Source organism: Hippoglossus stenolepis, chromosome 4, assembly GCF_022539355.2.
Source record: "Hippoglossus stenolepis isolate QCI-W04-F060 chromosome 4, HSTE1.2, whole genome shotgun sequence".
Lineage (NCBI taxonomy): Eukaryota > Metazoa > Chordata > Actinopteri > Pleuronectiformes > Pleuronectidae > Hippoglossus > Hippoglossus stenolepis.
The window spans coordinates 23,235,792-23,262,737 of NC_061486.1; the positions used below are offsets into that span (position 1 = coordinate 23,235,792).

At 41.6% G+C, this 26,946-nt stretch overlaps 2 protein-coding genes across 4 annotated transcripts; both read left to right on the forward strand.

Moving 5' to 3' along the window:
- Positions 1-1,327: 1,327 nt before the first annotated feature.
- On the forward strand, positions 1,328-19,798 carry samsn1a (SAM domain, SH3 domain and nuclear localisation signals 1a). Of its 3 annotated transcripts, XM_035154811.2 has the most exons (15): positions 1,328-1,465; positions 3,100-3,267; positions 4,245-4,291; positions 5,390-5,430; positions 6,287-6,370; positions 6,784-6,878; positions 9,081-9,204; positions 10,166-10,590; positions 14,723-14,803; positions 15,009-15,137; positions 15,990-16,107; positions 16,197-16,348; positions 16,567-16,782; positions 17,164-17,311; positions 19,068-19,798. In XM_035154811.2, exons 1-15 carry the CDS (start codon positions 1,442-1,444, stop codon positions 19,220-19,222), a joined length of 2,007 nt encoding a protein of 668 aa, XP_035010702.1. In that variant the 5' UTR covers positions 1,328-1,441; the 3' UTR covers positions 19,223-19,798. The 3 variants fall into 3 exon arrangements, with proteins under 3 accessions (XP_035010702.1, XP_035010703.1, XP_035010704.1); XM_035154812.1 differs by lacking the exons at positions 1,328-1,465; positions 3,100-3,267; positions 4,245-4,291; positions 5,390-5,430 and adding an exon at positions 5,565-5,670; XM_035154813.2 differs by lacking the exons at positions 1,328-1,465; positions 3,100-3,267; positions 4,245-4,291; ... (3 more) ...; positions 9,081-9,204; positions 10,166-10,590 and adding an exon at positions 13,444-13,742.
- Positions 19,799-20,902: 1,104 nt separating this feature from the next.
- hspa13 (heat shock protein 70 family, member 13) lies at positions 20,903-26,293 on the forward strand. The gene is made up of 5 exons (XM_035154814.2): positions 20,903-21,364; positions 21,454-21,791; positions 22,003-22,216; positions 22,406-22,573; positions 23,878-26,293. The coding sequence occupies exons 1-5, from the start codon at positions 21,340-21,342 to the stop codon at positions 24,456-24,458; spliced, it is 1,326 nt and encodes a 441-aa protein (XP_035010705.2). The 5' UTR covers positions 20,903-21,339; the 3' UTR covers positions 24,459-26,293.
- Positions 26,294-26,946: the final 653 nt, after the last annotated feature.

Consider the following 26,946-nt stretch of genomic DNA (forward strand, 5'->3'; position numbering starts at 1 on the left):
TGCCTCCATACTGCTCCTATGGTGTCATCTAAGTGTCCGTAAGCCCCAACATTCAAATTGGACTACATCATTTACACCATGTTTTTAGCCCACATGTCCTCTGTTATTCTCCTCCTAGTTACTATTATCACGAGTTCTCGCAATGCTCACCAGTTCTAACGAGAACTTCAGCAGCAACAAATACAATCACTGTTTTTTTTTTCATTTCAAGATGTTACATAAAAAGGTATAATAGTCATTTAAATGAGTATCACAGATTAAACTATTAAATACCTTTATTAAACACAGATTGTACTTTGGAATTCTCTAGACGATGATTTTAAATTTTGCTCAAATAATATTCAACTTGAGAAAACTTATAAGGAAAAATAATTAACTGTTATAGTAACATTTGTGTTGTGATGTTGGCTATTGATTGATAAATATTTAATTTGTTATGAGATTTGTGAAAGAATAGAAAAATGGGACGGCCATCTGTTTGCCATTTTTCTTTCTCCTGCTCCATTTTTTCATTCTTGGAATGTGTATAAGTGTATATGTGTATTGTTTTGCTTTGTAAATTGGTTTTGGATAACACTGAAATGAATGCAATGATCTGAACCTAAAAGTAAAAAGTAAAAATTAGAATGGCACTCAGAAGAATTGCATACCTCCAACAAGGACGAACTGCAACAAATTCTACACACTCATATATCAGTTCCCTTTATGTGATTTCTTTTTTTTCAAGATCCATTAATTATTCCCTGGGTAAAAAAATGTAAAATGTTGTAAACCTCCAAACGTTAAAGTGATACAAGATATTAGTTTGTGAGTCAGAACTTTTCTTACTTTCTTTTTTTCTCATGAATTCTTTCACAACCATAATATTTATCCTGTGATCTTTTGCAGAGGACCAGCTCCAATAGGTTTATGCAACCATCATGATTAGATTACCTGACTGAAAATAAAGATGTAAAAAAGAATAGTTAGCATAGCAATATAAATACAGAAAATTTACCATTTAATAATATATCAGTCGCAGATATTTTGCAGAGAAAGTATTTTAATTTGAATGCAGGACGTACTACTTCTGTCACCTCTGAGGTTAAAAAGAGCACGGCTGCAGGACAAAGCTCCTCTGCAAAAAAACAAAACAAAACAAAGACTCAATCTGTTGCTCCACCACTGGCCAATGGTGGGCTTGTTGTCAAGAATGAGTTCAGCCTCAGCTGTTAGAGAAATGGTGGTCCATCTATTGGATTAGTGGAGGGATTTCACTGTGGTATTAATCTGAGAAGACAGCAGGCGACCCAGGGCTCACACTGAGCTGTTGTCTCTCTCTCTCTCTCTCTCTCTCTCTCTCTCTCTCTCTCTCTCTCTCTCAGTCTCTGGCTGCCACTCAGCTCGCTGTCTCACCACCCGTTAGACGCACGGACGTGAACAGGAGACCCTGTCCGCCACCATGAACCTTTTCTGCTTCTCACTGGTAGGACACTCACTTTTTTGTCTGTACCTTTTCACCAAGCTGTGTGTGTGTGAGAGAGAGAGAGAGAGAGAGAGAGAGAGAGAGAGAGAGAGAGAGAGAGAGAGAGAGAGAGAGAGAGAGAGAGAGAGAGAGAAAGAACTTTGCCTTGTGATGGAAATGTTAACTTGACACAAGGAATGCATTAAATAGTGGATATTACAGAGAAAGACCTATGTTTATCATAGTGTGCCTCGAAATAAGCTAAATATTATTCCAAAGACAAATTACTGTATCTCGAAGGAGACACCTACTGCTATTTCTGTAGTTACATCATAAACCCACTGACTATTAATTATTAGAAATATCCTCCTGACACTGAGTTGCTCCTTTTGAACAATTCACATCTCACTTTTTCTCAAAATGAAAAAAACCTGCTCATTTTGACCACTGTATGCTGCCGTACAAAAATGTGACACAGTGGCACTGTAATATGTGACTTAATTCTATAGTTCATTTAATTTGCTGATGTGTTCATACACACTGATAATGCAAAAGAAAGCACAAAGAAAATCTTGATTGGTGGGGGGAAAAGAGTTACTGAAACAGTGACAGACGCACACAAACACACATATGGTCCATCAGATGCTGCTGCAGCTGTCATTCTACACGTGGACACGAGGGCACATATACAGCAACTCGTCTTGTGCACAGATGTCGAAGGATGTTGACCAATAATCAGGATGATTAACTGACGTCTTGCTACAGCGAACAGAGGCTTGAACTGTGGTTGCACTGATCGTCCTCTCTATTGTCAATATTCCACATCACGTGTACGTGATTTCTTCTTTTTCTTCACGATCACGTTCATGAGGCATTAGGGAAATTATTGTCAGTGCATGTAATTTGCTTATATGTATTCATTGGGCACAAAGGTTAAAGACAAAGCACTGTAAAAATTCATGAAATCACAGGTTTATATTGAAGGTGACATGTTACAATTAAAAACATAGATAAAAGGAATTCGTATTCCAAAATCTTCAGTTTGTCTGTTTTTTCACAATCAAGACAACATGAACAAATTATGAAATCAAACAAATATCCGTCTGTCCAGTACACTTATAAGATGTCATTGTACACACAAGATGAAATGGATGAGAACAGAAAATGGATATTTGTTCCTCAAAGGAACCTAAATATGTCCAACAAAATATTAATCCACACTGAGATGTGAGAGGAATCTCAATCCTCCCTTACATCCAACATCGACAAGCAAATTCAAAAGAGCTTTATCGAGCAGTGTGAGCAGCAGATCCCTGCTGTGATATCAAATCCTCATATCTCCAACTTTGATGCTTTGCATGTGATGCGTTTCATGAGTTTTAGGCTCTGGGATCAACCATTGAAATGAGTGATGATGTTTGTGTTTGCAGTAGAGGAGGATTTTCTCCTTGATTCCTGAAATGCAGCAGTGTGAGGTTTGACTTAACAGTCCCTTTACAGCATGACATGTCCTCATCATGAGAGTGGTACCAACAAAAGCTGCATGATTTGTGCACACGATCACAATCAGACTAAATCCAAATGGAACACTTCATAAATGAACACTGCTTCCAGGGTTCTACTGTCTAACAGCTCTGTGTCTGTCTGTATGTCAGGAGGGGTCTATGGACAGCCTGTATGAGGCGGTGCAGAGCTCCAGCGACGGGCCCCCAAAGCCCATTCCCAGCCGCTCCTCCAGCCGCTCCTGCAGCCGCTCCTGCAGCCCAGCGGTCCTGCTGGACAACAACACAAAGTGGCGAGGCTCCGGGAGATCAATATCCATGGTGAGAGGGAAAAGACAGCATGCTATACTGAGAACAACATGTCACATTTAAGGCCAAACTGCCCAGATATAAGCATGATTTTACTCAAAACAAGCACATTTGGCAGCTGGTGCAGAAAGGGATTTTCACTTGTTAAGATTGTCAGGTTGTCAACAATGCTTTTTACTGAGTGAAATTCCAGAGCACAGGTTGTGACTGGTGGATTCTTGTGAACAATCATGACCATCAACCAAAATGTACCTGTGACCTAAAACTGATGAAATGAAGAACAAAGTCATCTGAGAGCGGCTGCTGCTGCCAGACTTTTCACATTTTTAAATTTTTAATTCAGCAAAGGTGTAGTGCCTATTCTAAACCTGCCTGTTTGGAATGGACTGTGTTAATGCTCTGGAGCTTAATAATTATTCCTTGTCATTAGTGAGTCCTCCACAGTTCTATGTATAATGTCTCTTTTTACATTTTGTGTGCTGGCCTTTTTGTGAGCAGAGATTTTTATAAATAGTCTTTTGTGCAGAGTCAAAATTTGTGTTCATCATACCTGGTTTATCCGCAATGAATGATTTACTGAATTAGTTATTTTTCCTACATTGCATGTTGGCTATTCAGAGGTTTGTTAAACAATCAACACAATCTTCAGTCCCTGCGGTTCACAACGTTTCAAAATAAAAGCTCTGTAAATTCAGCTTGATTACAGCAACAAAACAAACGTTGTGCTTTTACATTGAATGCAACAAGGAGGAAGGTAGATTGAAAGAAGATTGGACGATTGGAGGTATTGCGTGCCCAAATGGTACCAAAATCTGCACTACACTTCCCTGGCCCATTAAGATGTCAGATGTTTGTTGAATAGGCAGATGTCCTTGATGTCGTATCAGTGAATGAGTAAAACAGAGATTTATTTATCAAATCCATTTGAATGTGACAAAAAAAACAACACATGAACATCGAACTGAAAAAGCTTTGTTTTTTTCCTGCAGGAGATGCCTCAGACGCAGGCGACCAACTCTAATAAAAAGATAAGAAGGTGAGCTCAGCAGGGAATTAGACACAATCATGCCTACATTGTATTAGTGGAACAAGAGTACATTGGTTTTTATCTCTGGGAAATCCATTTTACATGTTTGTAGGTTGTTCCTATATTATTATTGTCATTCGACTGTAAACAGGCAATGAAAATGTATTAAAGACATTGTAATCCTGTCAGGCATGCAGGCCTGTGTATGTCTGCTGTATACTGTAGCTTTAGTTCTGTTTCGTTTGGCTGGATGTGCGTGCAAAGCCGAGTAAAAAAGCCGCCCTGCAAGTGAAAGGGTTTTCCCTTAGAGTAATAATATGGCTTGAAAGGCTCCCTGTTTATTTTCTCTGTGGGTTTATTCTGTAAATCCTTCGTGCAGCAGAGCAAACAGGCTCTTCCGCATTTCTCCTCTTCTTAACCTTATATCAACTTCATGTGGCCTGTTTGAGACAACGCTTTGCTTTAAGAAGAGGGAGTGGCAGCCCCATTAGAAACGATTGAAACGAAAGCTTTGTACGCATTGTTCAGTTTGTCTGATAGTGAAAGTTTTTTTGAGAAGCAGGGCTCTGTGGAGTGTTGGGCCAGCAGAAGGCAGATTATGGCTTTGGGCAAGTTGGACTAAGCGGATTCAAGGCCCACCTACTTATAGTCCCCAGTTGCCACAACACCTTTACTCCCCTGGTGTTCCGTTCAAAGAAACACAATTTATGTCACAGTTCGGTATCGACTAGATCTCGTCGGTACATCGCACAGACTGTACTTTCTCAATATGAGATGATAGTTTTTACTCTCATCTTCATCATGTGCTGTGGTTGTCATTTTTGCCAAGTGTCTTTGTTATATGTCTTTCGAGGAGGTCACTGTTTTTGTCTGCGTTTGTTCGTTAGTTCACAAGATTTCACAAAAACTGCTCAAGCAATTTGCATGAAATCTTGTGGATGTACTGAGTGCCTTTTAGCTTGTTGTTGTGTACACTGACTGTACATAACACAAAACATCGCATCAGTGTGTTTTTTTCTGGTGTGTAGTTTAACTACAAGACACTACTCAGATGCTATAGTTAAAGGCAAACATCTAATATTATATCTCTGTTGATTTTTATTTCAGAACACATATATACAAATCTGCATCAGATAATGAAACATTGGGTGAGTAAGAGCAATTCCCTCCTGATTAATAATAATGTGATTAACATAAGCTGCTTTCAGATGTACACTGGACTCCAGAGATCCTCCGGAGTTTCTCCGTGGGGGCTGTATGTGTGAACCCAAACGTCCGAGTGAGAGCCTCCGGACATTTTATGCAGACTTTCTCCATCTGGCCCCCTAGTCCTCAGAAAGTCCGAAGGAGCCGGCACAGCAGGAGATCCTCTGCAGGATTTACCGCGAGTGAGTGAGGGTGTTGATGTTTCTAACACCCGACAGACGCAAAAACGATAAAAGCAAAAAGAAAACAAATATCTCTGGATAAAAAAGTAGGGCAATACATGTGGAAGACACCAACAAATGGGTCAAGAGAGCTTTTGGTCATAAGGGCCGACACTGGTGTCGATGAGCTGTAAACAAAAACACGCGGTCTCCGCAGCAGAATTCATATGTTACTTCCTGCCTGTGCCTGCTGCACCACCCCTCACCTGAATCCTGCGGAGGATTTGTTGCTGCATTGAACGCGTCTGAGCAGAGAATCTCCTGCTGTGCTGCTCTGGAAGTCATGTCTAAAAATGAGTTTAAAGAGGTATGATGGGAACAAGAAAGCCACTGTCTTTATATTGTTTAAGGTAATTTGTGCAAATTTGTACCCCTACGCTCAAGACTAAAGAATGACCTTTAGAGAGCTGCTAGTAAATTCTAGATTAAAACCTCCAATAATCTTCCATGCTTCCTGTCTGTGGATCAGAGAACGATTTCATTCAGCACCATGTGTCTCTGCGTGGCCTCCATTCACCCCAGACTTTTCACTTAAAATCCTCAGTGTTTGTGATTTGTCTGTCTCTCTCCACTGCAGATAACCCCGGCTGTAATACCACGGTCTGGCAGGGCGCCAAGAGCCAAGAAGATTTAGTCCACATCACCAACAATCACAATGAAGGTAAATAGGAAATAAATGGGCTAAGCTCATCTGTGTGCCAGCAGTCATTTGGAGTCTCAGCATGACGTCTGAAGATGCTGACCAGTGGGTTTTTTAACCAGTTCAGCACCAAAATCACACCCCACATTTCTGGGTGTTAAATCATGGTACACAGGCCAGCAGTGATCACAAATTTAGCACTGGCCTTTTTTCTGATATGATTTGCACTGAGGTTCAGAACAGTTGTTTAATAGACAACAAATTACTCACCACTGCTCAGGAGTTTTAAACTATAGGAGCGGAGCAGCTCATAAATAAAACACCTCACTGAGTTCAGTAGCCTTCGGTTGATGGTTGTGGTTGTCTTTGGTTTTTGTGGTGTTTCACTCTCCTGATGATATCCTGTATACATTTATATGTTGTGTCCCCTCTAGAGACGAGGAAACCTAATCACAGAACAGAAACTAAAGGAGGGAAAGGAGCTCATCATTCCGGCACAAGGAAAAAGGAGAAACTGCCGTCGAGTCAGGTGAGATTATTGAAAAGCTTTTTTTATGCTGTTTTTGAGTTTCTATTCTCCCTCAGTTGCCAAGAATGTGTTAGAACACCAGGGGCGTTTCAAGAGACTTTGGGGGCTCCAGGGCAAAAGGGACCGCGGGCCACTACATTAAACTGGGGTGCCTCGTTCAGGGTTTTGTGATCATGGTATTGTTGGCCCTCAACAACAATAACTGTGGAAAATGTTTAAATGTTTAATTTACACTTAGTATTAATAATTTTAGGTAAAATGCACATTGAATGATTATAGTTTAAATGTAGAATTAAACTTTTGTTTGCCGCAGTTTGTGCTGTGATGAGCGGCTCTGCTCGTATTTAAATTTGTACGACAGGTCGGGCTGTTCCCGCTGCCCTCTCTCCTCTCGTCTGCCGCGAGCGCAATGCATGATGGTACATATTGCTTGGTTAATGACCATCAGGTGCACACTACTTTTTACGATGCATTGTGGGAAACAATGAGGGTGCTATATAAGGTATAAAAAACCTCACTTAACATACAGATAGCACTAAAAAATGGCGAACTACCTAAAAAGTAGACTATGTAGTGATTAGTGAGAGACTTCGGACACAGCCAGAGAGCAGTTTCTTTAAAGTCAATAAGGTGATAGTACATGACAAGTGTGAGAGTGTAATTTCTCATTACACATCAGACTGTTTTGTGTTGAGTTAGGAGTCTGAAGCTGCCACCTGCTTTTAACATCCAGAGAGCCTCTGGTGGCCTAAATGGCCACAATCATTTAACAAAAATGCTGATTGGGTTTACTACAGTACAGATGGTCCAAAGAGGACTGCGCTCAAAGTAATCTCTGGGCCACATGGTGTGTGTGTGTGTGTGTGTGTGTGTGTGTGTGTGTGTGTGTGTGTGTGTGTGTGTGTGTGTGTGTGTGTGTGTGTGTGTGTGTGTGTGTGTGTGTGTGTGTGTGTTTGGGGTGATGAGGGTTTAGAGGCCTCACGACAGGACACCCAGTGACCATTTCGACTAAAGCCCATCATAGTGAGAAGCAAACAAAGCAGAGTCTGCCAGTACTGGATCAGCAGTGGTTTCCATTACCTCAAAAAGTGGAAGCAACTAAAAAAGACCAGAGAAAATTTAAAAAAAGCTTTGACCTGACAATTGGGCTCGAATGAAAAGGAGGAGATCCATGGAAACTGAACCGTTTATACCAAATTTGATGAAAACCCATCTAATATTTGTTAAGATATTTCCATCTACACCACAATGGTGGACAGACTCATTGCCAGACAACTCAAATCGCTTAAAGCTAGGTTTGGTAATGATGGTAAGACCACCATAAATATACAACTGATACATCTCACCGCCTCCCATCAGCCCTTTCTTCAAAGCTACGCACCCAAAACACATGAATATGCAGTGACAACTGCTAGACGCCAAATTTTTTGCTTGCTAACTTCTGACTATATGTCTCTGCTTCAGCGGTGTATGTATCTCTGGCTAAAGACTGCGATCATGTGCAGTGAGAGTGCGGGTGTGCGCACAGGCAGGTAGGTCTGTTAGTGACAGACAGGTACACCAGCCAATCATTTTATTTTAAATTATATTATTCATTTGAAATGATTGACTGGTGTAATCTTGCAAAGGCCACAGACACTGGCGTTTCTTTTCAGGCAAGTTTTATTGATGTCAATCGGGATGTAAAGAGGATTTCAACAAATAGGATACAGTCACCAACCTACCTGTAAAACTGAGCTATGTTATTTGAGAGTAAAAACCAGAAGAATAGTGGCACGGTGATACAGTGATTAGTAATGTTAGCAATGAAGGTTGCCCGTTCGAATCCTGCTTTGGCTGGGGTCTTTCTGTGGAGATGTTCTCTTTGTGTCTGCCTGGGTTTGTTCCAGGTACTTGGGCTTCCTCCCACAGTCAGAAGACATGGGTTGGGGTTAGTTTGAATCGACACTTAATTGACCATGAGTGTGAATGGTTGTTGTCTCTATATGTTTGCCCCGCAATAAACTGGCGATCTGTCCATCTGACCATCTGACCTCTTGCCCAATACCAGCTGGAATTGGCTCCAGCTCCCCCCATGACCCTCAGAGGATAAGTGGTATAAAAAAATGGATGAATGGGTGGAAATCAGAAGAGGTGTCAAATTTGTTTTTACAGATTTAGGTATTTGAGTGTTTACATGGGATGTATATTGCATCTTACCAGAGTGTCCATGTCACTGGAGTGGTGCCAGAGTCTAAACCTGCCGTCAAAAGAAGCCAAAAGACGGGAAAGAAACCAGCTGGAAAGAGCGGAAAAGAGGCGTCAAAGAAAAGTCACAAGTCCACAGGTAAGACAACCTTCCACAAATACTCAAACATTAAGATATGTCTCCACTCTCCTCTGATCAAACTGTCTTTTGGCCTTTCTCACCTCTCTATGACTAAGCTATAACTAAATTAGACTTGTGCTTACAGAAGCAGAAAAGGCTGATGATGCATTTGTCAAAATGTGGTAATTACATTTACCACATTTTGACAAATGCATCATCAGCCTTGGAAAAAAAGGTTGGGACTTTCTTTTTCCTCTGGTAGATTTTGAATTTACACTTCTGCTTTTAAGCTTTGCAACCACTTCAGTGTAGGTGTGTGGTGTCACAGGTCAACAGGGGGCTGCTTGATGGTTAACAAGTATCTGTTCAACCTACTCATAGTGGTTAGACAGGCAAAGGACAAACCACAGAAAACATGTAAGGTGAAAACAGAAAAACAGATGATTTGCCCTATCTATGTATAACATGACTGTATGAAGCTGCCAGGTAGTTTTGTGCTTGTGTTACGCTTTTACATAAAGTATGAAGCACCTTATAATAAGATAATATACAGGTCTGGTTCCAGTTCTAACTAGAATGGCACCTCAACCGTGCCCCTATGAATCCATATTTAAATTCAATACATCTAGATGTTGTTTGGATCTTCACCAAATTGCTCACACTCATAAATATCAGTCCCCTAAACATGTCTGGTGTTTTTCATCAAGATCTACTAATTATTCTCTGCACAAACAACATAAATATTGAAAACACCTTATCTTACAATGTTAAATTGAAAGTGAAAAAAAAAGTCCTGGATTCGCAACAAAAGGTTATGGTTTCTTCTTTGGGTCATGTCCTATCCCTCCAAACAAACAAACGCAAATGAAAACATAACCTCCTTGGCGAGGTAATGATGAATCCATCCCTAACAATTCACGTCTTCAGTCTCAGGAAGTTGACAAATGTCACTTTTATCTCACTCTGTCTTCTCTCTCAGTTCACTCCCAACCCACTTCCATGAGCCCACCCATGGGACCCCACTATCTGGACGTGCCGTACAGATCAGATAGGAGGCCCTACCTTGGCAAGTCGTCCACCCTCCCCTCTCAGGAGAACACAACGCCAGGCCGCTGCACAGACATGGCCAGCCTACCCGGTGGTGCGACGCCCACCCACACCTACCACCAGCGCTGGAGCAACCCAGGCGACAGCAGTCCATCCTGGGGGACCGTCCAACACACCTGTCGCAGGCCGCTCACAGAGTACCGCATGTACTCTCATGACTTCACCCCAGCCAATGGGAAGGAATGGGAGGAAACACAGGAGCAGGCCCAGGATTACAGCTTGAAACAGGACTGTAAACCCCAGATTCCCCCAAAGGTGTCACGGTCTGTCACTGACTTGGATCTGTCAGAACCAGACGTAAGTTGATGTTGATGTTTTGTGTTTTTATTCTAGGAAAACAGTATTGGATTCTTACAAAGTGGTTGAATGAGTCTCTTCAAGATTCCACAATATTATAGGTCAGTTGTGTTAATTGAAATAGTTTTCATGCCTCCACGTTAGAGACAGCTAGTGCCTGGAGGCATTATGTCTTCGGGTTGTCCGTCCCATTCTTCTGAACATGATATCTAAAAAAAAACAGAGGGGATTTCTTCAAATTTTGTGCAAACGTTCAGTTGGGCTCAAGGATGAACTGATAAGATTTTGGTGGTCGAAGATAAAAGGACAAGGACAAAAGTGTGACCCCACAAACTACACTTTTTGCATTGTGCACTCGGTATCTCAGGAAAAACCTCCAGAGGATCCTTTCAAATTTCTTCACATAGACTCAGAGATTAAATAATACGATTTGGGAGGTCAAAGGTCACGTGGCTTCACAAAACATGTTTTTGGCCTCTTGAACATCATATCTCAAGTGGACTCAAAGATTAACCGATTTGATTTCAGGGGTCAAAGGTCATAGTGACCTTATACGAGTCTGAACATTTCTTTTATGTGGACTGAAACTACACTGGTTGGCGGAGGCATACAACAACAGGACGGTATTCTAGTTGCTTTCTGTAATCACTCCTCCCATTTTTATTGGCCATGAAGTGATACCGTCCTAATTGGATTTCAGCATAAAAGCCACAGTCTTCATTCTGTACAGAAATCCATTAACAGCAGAAGTGGAGCTGATGTAAGCAGTCTGTCAAATCCATATTGTCAACATTACATCATTACTTTGAGTATACCTGCTTGACTTGCTTTATGCTTCACTCAGACTGCTGATATCATTACATTATTAGCTTTGGTTAAACTTTGGAAATACATTTTTGTGGATTTTCTTAGTTTGAGTTTACACTGGGAAGGAGTTTGTTCGAGGCCATTATGAACGACAACCAACCGACATAGCAAATTAGTTTTGGCCCAGATTTGGCTCACATCCTGTATACCACATGGAATGATGGCATTTGGAAGGCCACCTCCTGTTTGCCAGATCTGGGCCACAAGCCATAGCAATACCACATGTCAACCAAAGGTGCCAAAGGTGGCCCAAACTAGTTTTGGGCTATTTCGGCCATATTTATCATTTATCAAATGGGCCACTTAGGTTAATTTACAGATAAGACCTTGCTAAGAAAAGGCCCATATATGTTTTGGGATATTTGGGCCACATTTTCTATTTTACAAGCTCACATGCTCTCATCCATTTTTTTCGGGCCACAAGAAGTCCAGAAGTGCTGCATCAAGTGGCCCACATCCATATGCTTTCTAGGACAGAGTGTTTATACAAGCATGTGAACATTGTTTTAAGATGCATGCCTATCCATTAAATGGGAAAAATGTCTCCAAGTTTAAATTAATTTCTGATGAAAGATAAACTCTCCCAGTGGGAAGGTTTTCAGTCAGTTGCAGTTCAGTGCAGTGAGGTCAGAGGTCACTCAGTGCTAATACCACACAATAGAGCTGTTTGACCAAAGAGGTCAAAGCTTTTGCGTGCTCACGAAGCATAAGACCCGGACTGATATCCAGCGAACACGTGCAGTGTGACATAAAGCAGTCGTTAAAGCTTAACATCACTTGGGAGAAAATTGTCTCAGATGAAAAGGATGATCCGGAGTAGAGATTACAAGATGCCTATGGATCTATAGTGTCAATGGTTCTTAGAGACAAATGTCATTTCATTAGACATGAAGCCTATAGAGATGGTGTGGAGTTTATGACTCGCTCGTCATACACAGAATAGAAAAGAAAACACTCAACATACTTGGTTTTGCTCTGCTCTTCTTTCAGTGTGAATATTTCACCTTTTGTCAGCACATGGTCAAATTACTCTGATGTTTCACAGACAGTTTTCTGCCAGTGAACAGTTTTATTATTTTATCTTAGAATAAGCAAACTTTCATCGTATCATGTAGTTCTGAAAATTACTGGAAAGTAATCTGCCTAATAATACTGCCAAATACGAAAACCCTCTCTCTGAATCATCTAAAACATCAACAAAAACGACGGCCTCTCCAGGCCGTCAGGAGGTTCTGAAGTAATAGATTAGAAGCTTTAATCTGGATTGACAGGAGTTTTCGAGTGATTGCAAGCAGCAGGATTGGGCAATGTATTTGAATTCCCTTTTCTGCATCTGACTGATTCAAACTGTCATTAATGTAAACACAGTGGCAAATAATGATGGATCACGTGTTTGACAGTTTAGTGTTTCTGAGACGTAAAATAAAATATTCAGTATTGCCCTCTATACTGAAAGCAGAGATAAACAGGAAAAGGTTTCGACACAGTAAAGTTGCCACTTTCAGCTGTTCCTCTGTCGTACGTCAGCACTTCCTCAACATACTCACCCCACATGAAGAAATAAATGAAAATGAGTAATAACATAATTTACAAAAGCAACTTCCTCATTAGTAATAATGGAAACTCTTCAGGGATAATGAATTTAGATCTGATTTGAATCAAAGATAGGTATGTTTTACATGGATAAAATGTTCCTATTTTATCCATGCTATTTAAAAAAAAACGCTGTTATTATGGGGTTAAGGGCCACTTAGAATAAACATTGTCAGGGTGAAACATTATGAGTCACTCTTATGTCATTGTTATACTTGACTTTACAGTCCAACTCTGAGCTTAACCAACTACAGAAATGTAACACAGCAGCAAATATGACTCAAGCTCCTCCTCACCAGGATATCTCATATCTGATAACAATTAAAAAAAAACAAATACGACATTTACAAAACTTAAACACCGCTGTTCCTGGAAGTAGATCTTGACGATATCGTTGAACGGGCCACAAAATGCATACTCAAGCACTTGTGTTTTTCCCTTTCAACGCTAAACTGCAGCAAGTCACTGTGTCAATTGCCTCACATCCTGTATGTTGTAAGGAAGTGGGCTAGCCAGCACCTCAGACAGCCAGTATTCAGTGTTAATGTGTTAGTTAGCACTTTACTGTCAGGGGAGAGTGGGGTAAAGGAAAAGAGAAGAGAAAAAGTTGATATTTGATTAAAGAACAATAGAAAATGTTACATAGGGCGGCATCCAATGTGTCGGACAAAGCAAAGGGCAGCAAACCAAAGGTAGGTGAAAATGTGCATATACATGTGAAGCCAATGATGTACAGGTTTATGTTCAAATAGTTTCTTCAAAACTTGTGACAAAGTCTGACCGAGATCGTTGTTTAAATGTCTTCTGTGCAAATTAGTTCTGGTTGTACTTGAAATTACTGTGTAACGTAATAAAATGTTTGTATATTTAGGATTTAGGGATAATTTATGCTTTTTAAAATACTCTCAAAGACTAGAAGGCAGGTTTTTGCACACAGATACAATAAAATGTATTTTCAATTATCATGCTGTAAAAGAGACAATGACAGTAAAATTCCTACTATGTAATAACAGAAAAATAATTAAGGGAAAGAATTGCTTTGAAACAGAATCCTTTGATTCTGCTGCTGCGTTTGTGGACAATGGAGTAAAACGACACGACATTAAATCAATCCGCAGTGAGCTGTCTAGGAATTCATATTTAACCAGGATTTCCAGGGATTATTGGTTTATATAATTGTTTTGGTGCTCTGCTGTGGAGATGATGGGGGTTTGGGAGAGATTATAATGACTTTTAGTTTATGAAAAAATGTGGGAGGAAAAAAACAGGAGAAACAATTAAAACTAAGCCAGAGTGAAGCCACTGTGAGTGAATTTTGCCAGTAATAACAAAATGATAATAACGAGTAAAACTTAAGTAAAGATAACGTGTGTTTTATTTATGTATTTATTCACTTATCCTTAATTTTTTATACAGATAAATTTGTCAGTGCACTTGTATGGAGAAAATGTGTGTGTATGTGTGTGTGTGTGTGTGTGTGTGTGTGTGTGTGTGTGTGTGTGTGTGTGTGTGTGTGTGTGTGTGTGTGTGTGTGTGTGCCCTATAGACAAAGACAGCTATAGAAGCTTCTGTGTTATTTTATCATGGCGACTTGATATTATGTAATGCTGGTAAATCTTGCGAGACGTTTTTATGACATCTTTCCTTCTTGTTTTTTAAATCCTCCCCACAGCGCTCCACGAGCTTCGGCAGGTTCGAGGGTCTCAGACATCACTTGTCACAGGCCAAACCAGAGGAGAATGGCACAAACATGGTGCGTTAATGTGTTTGTTTTCACTTTAAAAACATAACAGGAAAAGGTTCATACTGGGTAAAATCTTTTGCAGCACAGGATATGTTGCACTATATAGAAAAATTTGTACACATGGTGGACAAAAGATGAGAAGATGGGAGAAATATGAGCAGCTACAGTATGGTCTTAATCCGTTGTCTTTACTAAACCAACTTTCTGCCCACAGGTCGTGGAAGAATGTGAAAGTTCAGACCCTAACAAAGCAGCTGGACTTGGGAAGAAGATGAAGGCTATTTCACTAACCATGCGCAGAAAAATGGGCAAAAAGCACGCCAAGTATTTCTCTGAGGAGCCAGTGAGTCCCTGGAAAATTACACACACACACACACACACACACACACACACACACACACACACACACACACACACACACACACACACACACACAAACTCTATCAGGCACCATGAATAAAGCTCCTAATTATTTGTGTCCATAATCCCTCATTCAAGCGTAAATGTCAATATTTGGTGAATAGACTGTATTTATATAAAGCTTCTCTAGTCTTATCGGCCACTCACAGCACTTTACAGTACAAGCCATTCCCTAATTTAGACACACAGTCATACAGCGGTACTATACACTGTACTTCTATCACACACTGCTGGCACATGGGGCAATTTGGGGTTTAGTATCTTGCCCTGTGGCTTGCAAACTGGAGGAGTCAGGGATACACCCACTGACCTTCTGGTTAGTGGATGAACTGCTTTCCCCCATGATCCACAGGCGCTCCTAGCCACCCTAAACATAAATGCAAACCCATCAAACATCTGTGCACAAAGGATCTACAACACTCTTGATACGCAGTAAAAGTCCAGACTCACTGACGACCAGCGTCAGTTACAGCAAACCTGTGCTGTTTTTCTTCAGAGTCTTTATCACTTTCATCTCTCACAAACCCACATCCTCATATATGACGCTGCTGCTGCTGCTGACATGCTTCACTATGACAGACACCACAAAGTGTCCTACTGCACTTTCCAAGTTTGATTCTAATAGCGATGCAAAGATGAATCTTTTCAGTAGCAACCTACATCTCCACCTGAAGTTTTAGTTTCATTGTTGTTTCTCATATGCACATTTCATTCAGATCTTCACAGTGTCAATCTGTTTTATATAACATGCCTCCCAATGTTTTTCTCCCTGCAGGGTGATGACACGGATAAAGATCCGGAGGCAGAAGCAGAGAGCAGCACTGCAGCTGAGAAAGACTATGCAAAGACAAGTAACTCCTTAGAGAGTCTGTACAGCGGCCAGAGCACCTCCAGTGAGTATCTTCACATAGAGGATCCTGCACAGAACACAGAGTTGTTTTATCACTATCGCTGTGTAATCACACTGTGTTTGTGGGTTCAGGTGGTGTGACCAGTGAGTCCAATGGTTCTGCTCAGAAAGACAGTGTGAGGCTGGAGGAGGACGTATGCTACCAGGGACCGTTCTGTGGCAGAGCTCGTGTCCACACAGACTTTGTTCCAAGCCCTTATGACACGGATTCTCTCAAACTCAAGGTGACACACACACACACACACACACACACACACACACACACACACACACACACACACACACACACACACACACACACACACACACACACACACACACATCTAAAGTGATGTTTGTGTCCTACAGACTCTGCTTTAAGAAAAGATAACTATAATCCTTCAAACAATAAGGTGAAGCATCCCAGTTGAACTCCAATTCACATCCTGTTATCTTTTCCTAGGTGGGTGACATCATCAACATCATCTGTAAGCCTCCGATGGGCATCTGGACGGGCATGTTGAACAACAAAGTGGGAAACTTCAAGTTCATCTACGTAGACGTTTTAGTGGAGAAAGAGGAGGAGGAAGAAGAAGTTCCAAAGATCAGACAGCAGAAGCTCTGCAAAAGACCTCGACCTAAAACGTTGCTGGAGTTACTGGAGCGACTGAATCTGGAGGTGAGGGGGTGTTCGCCTGACATCGCTCTTCTGTTTCAGTCTGGTCAAATCCCACAGGGTGGTCAGAGAGTTAAGATCAACAGGAGAGGAGTCTTCATCTTCCTCCTCTGGTGTTATTAATCTTAATCTAATAAACTGAGGTTAAAACCAGAACAATATGCAACTGTTGTTTTTCATGCACAGAAAACACCATATATAAAACTGTGCTGCAAATTTAACAAGATCATTTACACCTCAACCTCAGACATAAAGAGATAAATACCCGATGTTATCAACCCTCGGTGATCCACTGCTTTGGAAGACAAACAACACATTTGTTAACACGTGATCTGAAACCTGATGTGGGTTTTTGTTCACTGAGGTTTGCTTTGGGCTTTGCAGGAGTATGCCTCTGCCTTGCTGCTGAATGGCTACCAGACGGTGGAGGACCTGATGCACCTGCAAGAGAAACACTTGATAGAGCTGAACGTCAACGACCCTGAGCACAGACACAGACTTCTGGCTGCTGCTGAGTGCCGCTACACAGAAGGTTAGAAACACACCAAACTATGACTGCGACGAATGATTTTAATACTGTGTCTCAATTCAGAGGCTGCATTTGAAGCCCAATTCCGTTGCAGCGGCAAGACTAGGCTGTGCCATTTCGAAAAGCACCTTCAAATTCAAGGAAACCCTTTGTAGACCAGACCATCGTATTTCGGTTCAGTCTTTGTGGTCTAATAGACCAGGAACCCAGAAGGATAAAGTCCCTGAATTGAGACAAATGCTTATGTCACGGTTCACTTATTATCGAAGTTACATGCTGTGATCAAGTTGTCCCATGGGGCGTATACCTCAAACCTTTAAAAACTAAATAAACCATGGGATTTATTCACATTAAAAAGATAAAATAAACATAATGTAAAAATTCCAGGCTGAGGCACAGCAAAGCAGTCCCAACGCTGGAGGCCTCTCATCCTGACACAGGAGCGTCTCAGGCAAGGTAAACCTCATTGATGACTGATTGGTTTCATCACTTGGGTTTTTACAAATGCTAAATGGATGCTAAGGCTGTATGTTAGAGATAATATACAAAAATAGTTCCCATACTTAAACCTTTAAAATTCCTTTGCAGGTGTCTGTAAGAATTCATGTTCAATAAACTACTATAAAACTATAGTGTCCCTACAGGCTTCCTGTCACCATGAGAGCGCTTATTGTCCAATATGGGTTTTTATTGCACATTGTCCTCATACAAAAAGAATAAACCTTTCAAATCCAAACAGAAATACGAACAAAACGAATGCATTTCTAACACATCGAGTTTGTTATCATCACATACGAACGATGTGAAACAGCAGGTGGAAACTGAGAGGTTAGTGCCACTCTGAATAGAAAGACATCCTGCACACTGTGAGAGGCTTATCAGTGATTTCCTGTTACTCAGATAGAAAGTGCTTAAGAGGGCAGAAGCTGTTCCAGTAATCTGGTGTCTTGAAGCAGAAGGCTGATTATCGCAGAGCGCTGCATGAATGATGCAAAACAATACTTTCCCAGCAAGAGGAAGGAGTAGTGTTCACGGGCTGCTTCTGTTCAGTCTGTCTGTGTGTGTGTGTGTGTGTGTGTGTGTGTGTGTGTGTGTGTGCGTGTGTGTGTGTGTGTGTGTGTGTGTGTGTATGTGTGTGTGTGTGTGTGTTATTGTGGGTGTGTGTTAGCTATACTACATGTAACCTCAGTAGGTTTATACGAGGAAAATTAAAGGTCATTGTCATTTTTCCTGTTTGGGCGACAGTTTGACTAAACAGATGGCGGCTGCAGTGTGACCCTGCCTGCCTCACAGGAGATGCCAGTAATTTAATCAAGCTGAACTCCATTAGGTTAGTGCTTTGGCACCGTGGACGTGAGGATTAGTAGCTTCTGTCAGTGAGGTCAAAATATTAAAGAATGGTGCAGGTCAGATCAGTCTGGTAGTAGAAAAATACAACTTGAATCTGAGGTGCTTCGTGCTGCTTTTTGCTGGGTCACACCTGCAGAAGTTATTTTAGCATTTGTGTGATTTTGCTATTTGCAGTGACCCAATCACACATCCATTTGGACAGTAACGAACTTTGCAGTCAAAATTATTGCACATTGCTTTTGCTATAACAGCAATAAATCAAAAATGTCAAAGAGCATCAGCCTTTCATGTCTAAATGTGGCTTTTTTTTTTCTCTCGGCACACATTTTAACTTCCCTCATGTGGTTGGAAACGAAAAATTGTAAGAGTATGACATTTGTATTAATTCCATTTTGTCGTGTGGCCACAGGTGATGATGTCAGGGATGTGGAGGAGCACAAATCCTCCCACAGTCAAAAGGAAGAAGACAGTGACTGTCCCAGAGACTCGGGCTGCTTCATCCCGTCAGAATGTTCAGACAGCAAAGAGGACACCGAGCCACTCACAGACGCTGGGGACTCGTGATCTGCTCGTTTGGGAATTAAGTGTTTGTTATTTTCTTATGACTGATGGTTTTAACAATTCATGTCTTTAATGTTGCATTAACATCCTTCATACCAGAAAGTCACAAGCTACAGCTAATATAGAAAGAACAAACCCCCGGTACTCTAAATGTCATCTCATCTATTTGTCAGTTCATCAAGATCATAATAAACTTAACAAGAGTTTTTTTTGTAACCATTTTATGTTGAAGAAGTGACATGTCACTGATTTAACGTCACTTTTATTTATTGCATTAACAATCATTCAGTGTCATTACATGTACTGCCTTTATATATCACTTTTATCATCCTCATCACACCCAGTCTCAATTCAACGTCCAGCATCGTCTTTTCTTTTCCCATGTGAATCAAGTGGTATTGTTGAAGGGATGTTTTTTTAATATAATATAAACTGTACAAGATGTATGTATGATGTAAAACACATATGTTACTTTTTGAATGTGTGTGTGAGTGTGAGAAAGAGAGCCTGTATGTGAAAGCCATTTATCTGTTTCCACAACTTTTTGTAAATAAAATTAAAGAAATACGCTTACATTTATTTTTTGTTACTAGTGTATTTGTATTGGGAATTATTTCAACTACCATTACATGATTTATCAGTGCTGGACACATAAACAGGCATTAATGAACTATAACAGAGTAAAAAAAATTGATTTAATTTAATTTTATTAATTTAAATGTTATCACAATATTTAATTCAATTTGATTTAATATAATTTAACTAGTGTCCATATTAATAATTTTACTTCGTTTTAATATAGTTTTTATTATGACTTTTATTACTTCCCATTGCTTTTTGTCTGATTATTCATGAAATTTTTTGACAAAATGGCCACAAAATGGCCACAAAATCCGAAATGGCTGACTTCCTGTTGCGTTAATCAAATTTTTTTTGTCCGGTCATGATGCAAGTGTGTACCGTGTTTCCTGATGATCGGTTAAACCAGACGGAATTTCTGAGTTTTAGGGGGCGCTGTTGAGCCATTTTGCCATGCCCATTTCGAATGACTCCAGAATACGTACATTTTCATCAGGCCTGACGCGCCCGCAAAGTTTAGTGAGTTTTCGAGTATGTCAGCTTTGCTTTGAGCTCATTGTATCTGTCCTGAAGTTTTCTACAGTCCGTCTGTAAACTCAGCAGTCTCTTTGTCTCCTAGAGCTTTCATCAGATCAACTTCAATTTCAATCAGGGTCATCTCAACAACATGGAGATTAAAACTACCTAGATTTTAGAGTTTTTGTCACACGGTGTGACCGTGGCGTGGCGTCAAAGTTTGATTACACGCCATCAAAACACAAGGTGGTTGTATCTGTATAGTGTCAGTGGTCATAGATTCCTCTGATGTCTTAGATGTTGCAAAGGTGAAAGATTTATACCATCTGAAGAGAATCAACAAGTGTTTTTGACCTGAACAGATCTATTAGTCTGTATGTAGTGATAGTGATAGCCCCACCTACTGGCAAGAGGAAGTAAGCCTCGTTTTACAACTTAAATTAGATGTACATAAAATTTCCACCGTGTGGTCTGCACTTGATGGTGGGGACCGTGCGTGATTAGTGGGCGTGGTTCGGCGTTGCGTGACGGACACAGGAAGTGAAGAGTTTATCCATTTCGCCCGGTCCCCGACCGCTCTCCCGCGGCCGCATCAGGTGCAGAGTTCGAAAGTGCTCGGGTCCGCACAGTCCTGCTCGCAGCCCTAGTTTTAATGTGCTTTTCATTTTTTATCTTTATAAATAACATATTTTTTAACCTGGACTGCTTAGGCTCTGTCTGGTTGGCTGAAAACACGGACACGTCTCGAAACCTTTTAGAGTACGTCACGTCTCGCAAGCCTTGATGGGAGATGTAGTATTGAGCTCAAATCTGCTTCGCTATTCTAGGAGAACGTGCTACGTGATGTAAACTACATTACCCAGAAAGCACCGGGGGCCATGCAGCGTTGACGTGTGTTTAAGTGCTGGTCTGAAGAATTCTCATCCAGCTGTTGAAGCTTCGCGTAATTTAAACGGAACTGAAGCAACTGATACCGACATATTGTGACGTTTCAGCGGCGCGAGGCTTCGCAACAGTGTGAGACAATGTCCGGAGAGGTTTCTATGATCGGTAAGTTAAGGGAGATATATTTCCTCCCGGTAACTCGCCGGTGTTTGGATGCTAACACATGAGCTAACTGTGTCGTCATGGGTCCGCAGGCTCCGTCATCCTGGCCCTGTTCCTGGCAGGATACCTGGGCCAGCAGTACCTTCCTCCTCCCAAACCCAGAGTCATCGGCCTGGACCTGGGCACCACCTTCTGCTCGGTGGGCGTCTTCCACCCGGGCAGCGGGGAGGTGGAGGTGCTGGCGGATGAAGCGGGGAGGAAGAGCATCCCTTCCGCCGTCTCCTTCACCACCACTGAGGTGCTGGCCGGACACGATGCCGTGGACCTGGCCGACACCAACCCACAGAACACCGTGTACGATGCCAAGAGGTTCATCGGGAAGATGTTTGACCCGCTGATGGAGCAGGAGAGCGCCCGCTACCCTTTTAAGGTGGGTAATGGTGGGGGGGAGCAGTGGCTGCTGGGTTGTGGTGCAGATTTACAACCAGGCTGATTTCATTGATGAAACTCGTTTATGAATTCAACAGGAACACACACATACACACTTTAATACAATACATTTGTTTAAAAAACATTCTGGTCTTTTAAACATTCTTAAGACTTCCTGATCTGATCTACTGAAATATCTCCTCCTCCTGCAGGTGATCAACAACAATGGAAGTGCAGAGTTTCTGATCTCCACCAATGTAACCTTCACCGTGAGCCCAGAGTTCATCAGCTCCAGGCTGTTGCTGAAGATGAGAAAGATGGCTGAGAGGCAGCTGGGTGTGCCCATCCAGAAAGCCGTCATCTCTGTGCCCGCAGAGTTTGATGAAAGACAGAGGAACTACACCGTCAAGGCCGCCAACCTCGCCGGTCAGTCCTTTAACAGTTTCTTAAGGATGTTAGATGTCCTGACAAAACAGCACATCAGACACCTTAGTCTAAAACTCACTTGAGATCCTTGATAGCTTTTCTCTCCCAGAGTCATCAAACATACAAGGTCCATACACAATATGTCACTGGAATAATTTTCACACTAACTCCATCATTACTGTCTTGCAGGCTTGGAGATCCTGCGAGTGATCAACGAGCCCACGGCTGCTGCCATGGCCTACGGCCTGCACAAGGTGGACGTCTCTAACGTGCTGGTGGTCGATCTCGGGGGAGGAACACTGGATGTGTCTCTGCTTAACAAACAGGGAGGCATGTTCTTCACCAGAGCCATGGCAGGTAGGTGCTTCACTCCTCTAGTAATTAGGAAGTGACATGAACTCATTGTAGTTGCACAGCAAAGGCCTATAGTGACAAGATGTCCTCTGACCCGCTTCAATTTCACAAATCAAACAGACTCCTCTCTCTGTCCAAACTTTAATTTGTGGCCATAATATCAACACTGACTACATAAGGATTTGTATTTGTTTTCAGTTAGGTGAAATCTCTCATAGTAGAGCTGCATCAACAACATTTATTCACTTATCACTCGCTTGGGCTGACACAGACACTTTGTCATGGGACACATCCTTAAACTCAAGACTGGTTAAAAAACACAGAATTTGGTCATTGTGAACAGAAACGTACATATTAACTTGCAAATAGAGCGGGGAAGTGAGATCTTATCACAGGAGACGCTTCAGGACACATTTGGATTTAAACGCCGACCACTTGTTATTGGATCTCTCATGACAGATGTTGCTACAACAGTCCTGGTTGTCTGGCGACACCTGTAGTTTGTGGTGGTAACAGCAACTGTGTTTTGATACAACAGGTCACAGATTACTGGCCTCAGCCAAACAAACTAATGTTGTTTTAATAAAGCAGTCAGAAAGTATTGGCTGTTTTCCATCAGCAACAATGATCTGATCACATGCTGCACATAACACAGGGAGATTAGTTGGTTATGAAAGTTGGAGGTGTGTCGCCTGTCGCATGCAGCTCTTCATCTTATTGTTTGGTTACTCCCTGCAATGACTGATCCTCTGCCAAAAAACATTTTAATGAGCAGTAGCATTAAGTGCTAAGCTCACTGTCTCACTTATTACATGACCACTTGTGTACACTGAGAACAGGAAGGCACGCATGTCCCCATGGACACGTATAGGTCAAATAATAGCTTCTCTCTTATGCAAGAAGCAGTTGTCATGTTGTAAAATGCAGAATTTAACTGCGTCATTGTTTCTAAACGTCTCAGTTTCTGCCCGTCGAGACTAAATGGGGCAAGCAGCGTTCTAGCTCTAAAACTGCGGGGTAGTGTAGTGGAGTTGATGTCACAGTAATGTGGATATAGAATTTAGAAAGTAATTTTACAGACATTTATTGAAATAAATATCTTTTGGACTGCTTCTTCAAAAGCACCATTCATTATTTTGTTCTTAATTGAAGTTGGTTCAACAGCTATTATTTGGGGTCATAATTGTCACCTGGTTTGTCTGATGTGAAGAAAGAACAAACCTTTTTTTGGTTTGAGGAAGTGTTTGTGTGTTTTTTTTCTCTGAAGAGAACTGAACACTGTAAATAAGCTGATGGGGTTTTTGCAGGAAACAACAAGCTGGGAGGTCAAGACTTCAGCCAGAGATTGCTCCAGTACGCCACAGAGCGAGTTCGGCAAGAGTTTGGCGTCCCACCCACTCTCAAAGAGGACATTCACCGTCTCCGACAGTCTGTGGAGGCTGCAAAGCTCAACCTCACCCTCCAGCCCAGCGTCACCATCACAGTGCCGCTGCTCCTTCAAACCCACGGCAGCTCGGAGTCGCCCGAAGGCTCCGTTCCTGCTCCGGTTCTCTTCCAGGCCGTGATCCATCGTGAGCTGTTTGAGGAGCTCAACGACGACCTTTTCAAGAAGATCCTGGCTCCTGTTGAGACGGTGTTGGCTGAAGGCCGCCTGGCGAAAGAGGAGGTAGATGAGATCGTTCTGGTCGGAGGCTCCACGAGGATCCCGCGGATCAGGAGGCTGATCGCTGAGTACTTTGGGAAGGAGCCCAACACATCTGTCGACCCTGACCTGGCTGTGGTAACAGGTGTGGCCCTTCAGGCGGGCATCATGGGCGGCTCCTGGCCACTGCAAGTGAGCGCTATTGAAATCCCCAATAGGCACCTGCGCAAGACGAACTTCAGCTAATCTTCACAAAGATAAAAAGGGATGAAACAGACTGGCCACAGAATCCTCGCTGTGTCAGATGTCTCTAATGTGCTTAATGTCAATATTGCTGATCACACACAAGACATTCTGGTTTTCAACTTGTGTCCTGCTTCCTTGTTCGTGAGAGATTTCGGTAACAGAAGAAAAAAAATGCAGATTGTGTAATGAAACATGCCGACATTCCTATTTGACGTGTAGTGATTGATATAATCTACAGAAGTCAACATTCCCCTCCCATTTCACAGTGACGGCTGCTTTTGTTGTATGTAACACAGCGAGACCTTGAAATGTGAAAGAGACATTTCTCTGTCGTGTGTCTACTGATCTGTTCAGCTACACCCGTGATGCTGAGTGATGGTAGATACTTAGATGGTGTTTGATTCAGGGAACCACCACTGGTTTAAAGAACGTAAAGACGAACCAGTGCATCATCATCAGCTATTTATTTATTTATTTCATTAACAGTATGGCTGTGTGTGTGTGTGTGTGTGTGTGTATGTATGAGTGAAGGTGTTTTACAGGCCTTAAATCCCTTTTCACATCTTCTCATTGAAGGCAGATGTACAGTGTGTTTGTGCCTTTTCAGAAAGCTGCTATAGTCTGAACCCAACAGCTGTGAGTTGGTGGTTCAGACAGGCCTTTGTCCAGGTCCCTGACATGATCCCATGTCCACTGGAAGTCATGCAAATACGTAGACGAGTTATTTAATACAATTTCACCGTAATACTGATTAGACTGCTCACCTGATAACCAATGAATCCTGGTCAGGTGCAGAGACGGCAGCAAACAGATGAGACTGCTGAAATCATTTGCACCATGAGTAAATTTACTTTTAGTGCTGCACTTTTCAGTACAACACTGTATCATGTTCACATTGAAGAAAGTCGCTTACGAGAAGAAAATTGTAATATTACAAGAATAAAGTTGTAATATGTGAATAATACTTATGATAATGTGGTGCTATTGAGCAAGAAGTATTTTCTTATTTGTGAAACCTTTACTAAGGTTTAACTGGAAAATAAAGCAATTACTTTATTTTTGTAACACAGTATTATGACTTTGTTCATGTTTATACTATGATGTATTTTTCCCTGTCGTATATCAGGACTTGCTTGTGCATTATGCTCCTCTGTGTTTGCTTTATTTAAAGTGAATTGACTTGCACAACACTGCACGTGAGTGTTTGGAACCCCAGGTTGTGTTTGCTGCTGTAGGAAGAGAAGCTCGACTCCACAGAAGGACCAAAGCATTGCTTACTGCTGCCTCGCATATTTGATACTGAGAAACATGTTACTGTCACACACAAGATGTTTGATCAGTGCCTGAAATCTGTTTAATATTGTAGCATGAAGATGGTTCACCTGCATTGACTCTGGTGGATGTTAAGCTGGTTATTGATCCATCATGGAGGCTAAATTCCATTTCTGTTCCAAAACTCTTTCTTTGAAAGAATGAAACCCAGAACTCTATCTCTGAAATACAGAATATCCAGTGAGTATCAACCTTTCTCACCGAGAACTTATAGTAACCACATTCCTGTAGAACCATCAACAGTTTTTTTTACTCATTCATGAGTAGGTGTATTTATTTTATTTCATTTCATTTTCGTCAAATGAAGAGCTTTCAATTAAGATGAAGCAATATGAGGCTGCATATTTTGCATTTGATACTGTAGAGATACTGTTTCAGTCTCTATGGCAATAGAGACCAAAAAACAAACTATTTTTGTATTTCAAGTGTAACTCATTGTCGGTCTATCCACCTAGGAAGTGAAGTTAATTTGCTATGACCAATTAAAACTGCATTTCTCTGCTTCTCCAGTGTGTGTTTATTTTGAGAAAAAGTTAAACCAACTGTATTTTGTGGCCGATCTATTCTAGATCAAATTTAAGTTCTTCACACACTCAAACATAACTCCAGGTTCACAGTGAGATGGTAGTTCAGGTGGTAGAGTGACACGTAAGTTCATTGATCCCCAGCAGGGTTGCCACGTCTGCAGAAAAAACACGTAGTCCATCTTTAGGTTTTTTTGTCTACTGGTTGGAAAGACCCATTTCAGGCAATTTACCTGTAGCTGGAGGGTTAGGGTTAGCTGGAGCAAATCTCATGCTCGCCACCACTCGACTGAGCCACATGAGTTCTATTATTGGTTTGTCACACAGACCTGGTGATCCCCAGCTCCTCTTGAGCACATGCTGTAGTGCCTGTTAGCAAACCCCCTGAAAATGTGTTTTATTTTGCCAAATAACTTCTAAAACACAATCTTAGAAGAAAAAAAGACCCCTTTTGAAACTTGTAGATGGCGCATTGGCAGTCCGCTCCTGTTTGCCAGAGCTGGGCCACAAGTAATTAGCCATGGCAATACTGCATCTCAACCAGATGTGGCACACAGTTGTGTACTGTTTGTGCCATATCCACCCTTTACCACATGGGCCACTTTAGGCTAACATCCATTTTGTTCTGGCCA